The sequence below is a fragment of the Rhinoraja longicauda genome, chromosome 1, assembly GCF_053455715.1.
Source record: "Rhinoraja longicauda isolate Sanriku21f chromosome 1, sRhiLon1.1, whole genome shotgun sequence".
Lineage (NCBI taxonomy): Eukaryota > Metazoa > Chordata > Chondrichthyes > Rajiformes > Arhynchobatidae > Rhinoraja > Rhinoraja longicauda.
This window is the reverse complement of record NC_135953.1, coordinates 121,343,654-121,348,776: the sequence shown is the minus strand read 5'-3', so window position 1 is coordinate 121,348,776 and position 5,123 is coordinate 121,343,654. Positions and strand designations below refer to the sequence as shown.

Below are 5,123 nucleotides of genomic sequence, written 5' to 3'. Positions count from 1 at the left end.
TTTTGTCACACCTTGTGACAGTCTAATACCATTTATTGGATTATTATTTTTATTATTATTGTGATGCCAATGAATTCATGTTGATCTCTGCTCCCAAATCTGTCTGACTTTCATTCAGAATGTAATTCCTTTGTCAAACCTCAACACTTGTCACTGACATCAGACACAAAGTTCTGGAGTAACTCAGCGGGTCAGGGAGCATCTCTGGAGAACATGGATAGGTAATGTTCGGGTTGGGCTCCTTCTTCAGTCTGATGGAGGGTCCCAACCCAAAATGTCACCTATCGATGTTCTCCCAAAAATGCTGCCAGATCCACAGAGTTATTCCAGCATTTTGTGTCTATTTTTTTGTAAACAGCATCTGCACTTTTTATCCATTTCTCTGATACCAAATTCCATTTAGGGGTGGCATAGTGGTGCATCGGTAGAGTTGCTGCCTTGCAGCACCAGAGGCAAAACCCTGACAACGGGTGCTATCTGTATGGAGTTTGTACGTTCTCTTTGTGACCATGTGTGTTTTCTCCACGGGCTCCAGTTTCTTCCCACACTCCAAAAACGTACAGGTTTATAGGTTAATTGGCTTCAGTAAGTTGCAAAAATTGTCCATAGTGCGTGTAGGTTAATGTACAGGTAATCGCTGGTTAATGCTAACTCAATGGGCCGCAAGGCCTCTATCCGCCCTGTATCTCTAAAGTCGAGAGTTAAGTATAAAGTCTACCATTCTACAGACCTTACTCCCTTTTGTTGTTATCCTTTATGCTGTATACACAGGGGAAACCAAAGCATGGCCTTCCTGACTGCCAATGCATACATTTATGTATTTGTGCATTCATACTATTGTTCAGATTCTGGTGTCCAGGCATATGAAGTAGAAGATCCTATCCTACAAAGAATGAACAATATCACAATAGACAATAGACAATAGGTGCAGGAGTAGGCCATTTCAGCCCTTCGAGCCAGCACCGCCATTCAATGCGATCATGGCTGATCACTCTCAATCAGTACCCCGTTCCTGCCTTCTCCCCATACCCCCTCACTCTGCTATCCTTAAGAGCTCTATCCAGCTCCCTCTTGAAAGCATCCAACGAACTGGCCTCCACTGCCTTCTGAGGCAGAGAATTCCACACCTTCACCACTCTCTGACTGAAAAAGTTCTTCCTCATTTCCGTTCTAAATGGCCTACCCATTATTCTTAAACTGTGGCCCCTTGTTCTGGACTCCCCCAACATTGGGAACATGTTTCCTGCCTCTAATGTGTCCAATCCCCTAATTATCTTGTATGTTTCAATAAGATTCCCCCCTCATCCTTCTAAACAACTTTGACATCATCTGCAAATTTCAACATCACTTCATCGGATGTTTTATTTTTTCTATCATCCTGTTGATTTGTTTTTTGCTGCAATAGGGTGATTGCAACATTTTATTTTACCTCACCCTCAACTCCACCAAATTTGGTTAGAAACACCGGTCTTAAACTGAAGCAGATACAACTGCAGAACCAGAGAGGTGTGTCAGGGAGCACTGGAATCCTAGAATGAACTGTGGTGCCACTGTCACAATTCTGCTGCTGTTTGGACATTGTGCGGCTCTCTCTCAGGGTAAGGGAAGCATCTTGCACTTTGCAACTTACTATGTTCCTGAAGTGTCATCTTGGCCGAGAAGCAACACATTTCTTTCTGATCTGGCAGCTAGTGGTTTCAAGTCCCTGGATGGGAGGACATCATTTAGCCTATTGGTTTAGTATAGTACTGTTGAGCTATAGACAATAGACAATAGACAATAGGTGCAGGAGTAGGCCATTCAGCCCTTCGAGCCAGCACCGCCATTCAATGCGATCATGGCTGATCACTCTCAATCAGTACCCCGTTCCTGCCTTCTCCCCATACCCCCTCACTCCGCTATCCTTAAGAGCTCTATCCAGCTCTCTCTTGAAAGCATCCAACGAACTGGCCTCCACTGCCTTCTGAGGCAGAGAATTCCACACCTTCACCACTCTCTGACTGAAAAAGTTCTTCCTCATCTCCGTTCTAAATGGCCTACCCCTTATTCTTAAACTGTGGCCCCTTGTTCTGGACTCCCCCAACATTGGGAACATGTTTCCTGCCTCTAATGTGTCCAATCCCCTAATTATCTTATATGTTTCAATAAGATCCCCCCTCATCCTTCTAAATTCCAGTGTATACAAGCCCAATCGCTCCAGCCTTTCAACATACGACAGTCCCGCCATTCCGGGAATTAACCTAGTGAACCTACGCTGCACGCCCTCCATAGCAAGAATATCCTTCCTCAAATTTGGAGACCAAAACTGCACACAGTACTCCAGGTGCGGTCTCACCAGGGCCCGGTACAACTGTAGAAGGACCTCTTTGCTCCTATACTCAACTCCTCTTGTTATGAAGGCCAACATTCCATTGGCTTTCTTCATTGCCTGCTGTACCTGCATGCTTCCTTTCATTGACTGATGCACTAGGACACCCAGATCTCGTTGAACTCCCCCTCCTCCTAACTTGACACCATTCAGATAATAATCTGCCTTTCTATTATTACTTCCAAAGTGAATAACCTCACAATTATCTACATTAAACTGCATCTGCCATGTATCCGCCCACTCACACAACCTGTCCAAGTCACCCTGCAGCCTTATTGCATCTTCCTCACAATTCACACTACCCCCCAGCTTAGTATCATCTGCAAATTTGCTAATGGTACTTTTAATCCTACAACTATCAAAAACATGAACAACCCTAATCGTACCTGAACAACAGAACAGTATGGACCATCACCTGGACTTTTTTGTTCCTCTCATTGTGTTTTGCACAAATGCCCTGTTTTTATTTGCAATCTTTTTTTTTCTTACTGTAGAATTTTAAGTGCAATTTATGAATAATTTATATTTTTGCCTGTGTCTGAGTCTATGTGCCTACGATACTGCTGCAAGCAAGATTTTCCTCGTACCTGTAACTCTCTGCACTTAATATAAATTCCGCTTGACTTTGACTTGAGTGCTGCACATTAGCAGTTATTTCAAGATCCAGGGAGACGGCAAATAAGTGACAGATGCAATGATTATTTTATATATGGAATTGATACTGTACTGGGATTGAATGTCCACGAGACTGGTGAAAGAAGAGCCAATCAGAATATTAAATAGTCGGATAGATCAGCACTTGAGGGAAAGTAATTGATCGGTGTGAGAGATGGGGGGAATAAACTGAATGGATACCCCTGCGGGAAGCCAGTACTAATTCATTTAGCTGATTGGCTTCATTTAAAGAGAGAGATTTCATTTTATAAACAGACCATTGGCTAAATAACCTTAGAAACAAGGAACTGCAGGTGCTGGTTTACAAAAATATATACAAAGTGCTGGAGTAACTCAGCAGGATGAGGCAACATCTCTGGAGAACATGGATAGGTGACATTTTAGGTTCTTGACCTGAAGATAGGTCCTGACCCTGAAATGTCACTTATCCATGTTCTCCTAAGATGCTGCCTGCCCCAGCCTGTCCCCGGCTGACTCTTCCACAGCAACTACTAGAGTAAAGGACAATTGGACATGTTGTTTTCAGGATGAGACATTAAACAAAGTCTTCTCAGGCACATATAAAAGGTTGTATGTCACTCATTTAAAAAAAAGATTTGTCTTTGTGTCCTGAACAAAATTTATGCTCAAGCAAGATATTTAAAAATCAGATAATCTTGTCATTTAAATTATTTCATGCTGTACATAAAACAGCTGTGTAAAGCCTACACTGTAAATTGTAATAAAGCACAAATTGATATCCTTAGGTTTATCGAAAGGTAAAGTTAAAAATTGAAGAAGAAAGGACTTGCCATCTTATAGTGCTTGCTACTATCTCAGGCTATTTCAAACAAACTGTTTTTTTTAACCTGATTGATTTGTGCCGGCACTGTGGTCAACTGCAGTGACTAATCCAAAAGTTTAACGTAGGAATCAAAATTGAAGGACAAAAAGACATTAAATGCATTGTGATCCCAATAATGAAGTCTCTGCTTCCATTTCATGCACTGTAACAAAATGATAATTCATTCTCACGGCACATCACATGTATACAAATACTGTTTAAACCACCATTAAGAGAATGTTTTTTACAACATTTAATTCATTTTGCAGTTGTTCCTGTAGATGAAGATGAGGCTGCACGCTGTCGGTGTCCTTACTATCGTAAGAACGAGATTCCCGGGTATTGCATAACACAAATTGATATCTTTCCCAGGAGTGAACGTTGCTTCAGAACAGAAATCATGTAAGAGTTGATGATGTACTTAAACTTGTCACTTATATTTCCATAGTGGTTTTGCTGATCATTTGGAGAAATTGTGTAAATGCATTTATATGGGGATCACAACATGCTGGAGTAACTCAGCTGGTCAGGCAGCATCTCAGGATAGAAGATATGGGTGACGTTTCGGATCAAGACCCTTCTTCAGATGAGTCTCGACCCATTTATATGGGCAGATCATTTATATGGGCAGATCATTTGCAAAGGTAGAAAGGACAATTAAGAGAATTCTTACAGAAGGCTAATCCCACAGTTCTTAAATAAGCCCATGGCAATGTAAACGTAAAATGTCAAGTTATCAAAAAGATATAAAATGTCCCCTTTCTGTTTCAGAGCAAGGATTAATCCAAGATACAATAAAATGTCAATCTGTGTGGAGAGGACAGCTCCTTGGCTAAAGATATTAATTGAAGATTTATTGGCAAATACAGAGTAAAGGAAATAAAGGACTTCATTTGCTGAAATTGTGAAATGTTCTTTTTGCTACAACTTCACTGTAAAATGATTTTAATTCTGGAAACATGATTGTACCTCCAATATAAGTGTTTCATTTCATTAACCAGCTTTCTAAAATTAATTAAAAATAGGTAATGGGGACACAAGGAATTGCACATGCTGGTATCTTGAGCAAACACAAAGTGCTGGAGTAACTCATGACATTGGGTCAGGAAAGTCGCCTCCCAAATCAATCGCTATCCATTTCCTCCACAGATGCTGCCTGACCTGCTGAGTTACTCCAGCACTTTGTGTTTTAATCAAGATTCCAGCTACTGCAGTTCCTTGTGTTTCGATATTGTTTATCTGACAGTTTATGGCAAT

The 5,123-nt window shown here is 41.1% G+C and overlaps 1 protein-coding gene across 1 annotated transcript; it reads left to right on the top strand.

The window, feature by feature from the left end:
• Nucleotides 1-1,505: 1,505 nt before the first annotated feature.
• Nucleotides 1,506-4,896, top strand: LOC144600502 (C-X-C motif chemokine 13-like). The gene is made up of 3 exons (XM_078412155.1): nt 1,506-1,598; nt 4,136-4,268; nt 4,638-4,896. Exons 1-3 carry the CDS (start codon nt 1,535-1,537, stop codon nt 4,738-4,740), a joined length of 300 nt encoding a protein of 99 aa, XP_078268281.1. The 5' UTR covers nt 1,506-1,534; the 3' UTR covers nt 4,741-4,896.
• Nucleotides 4,897-5,123: the final 227 nt, after the last annotated feature.

Excerpts from the sequence above, each read along its gene's own strand:
- LOC144600502 (XM_078412155.1), top strand. The coding sequence starts at position 1,535 with ATGAACTGTGGTGCCACTGTCACAATTCTGCTGCTGTTTGGACATTGT. Across the intron at positions 1,599-4,135 it reads TTGTGCGGCTCTCTCTCAGG|TTGTTCCTGTAGATGAAGAT; the intron begins GTAAGGGAAGCA and ends TTCATTTTGCAG. Across the intron at positions 4,269-4,637 it reads TGCTTCAGAACAGAAATCAT|AGCAAGGATTAATCCAAGAT; the intron begins GTAAGAGTTGAT and ends TTTCTGTTTCAG.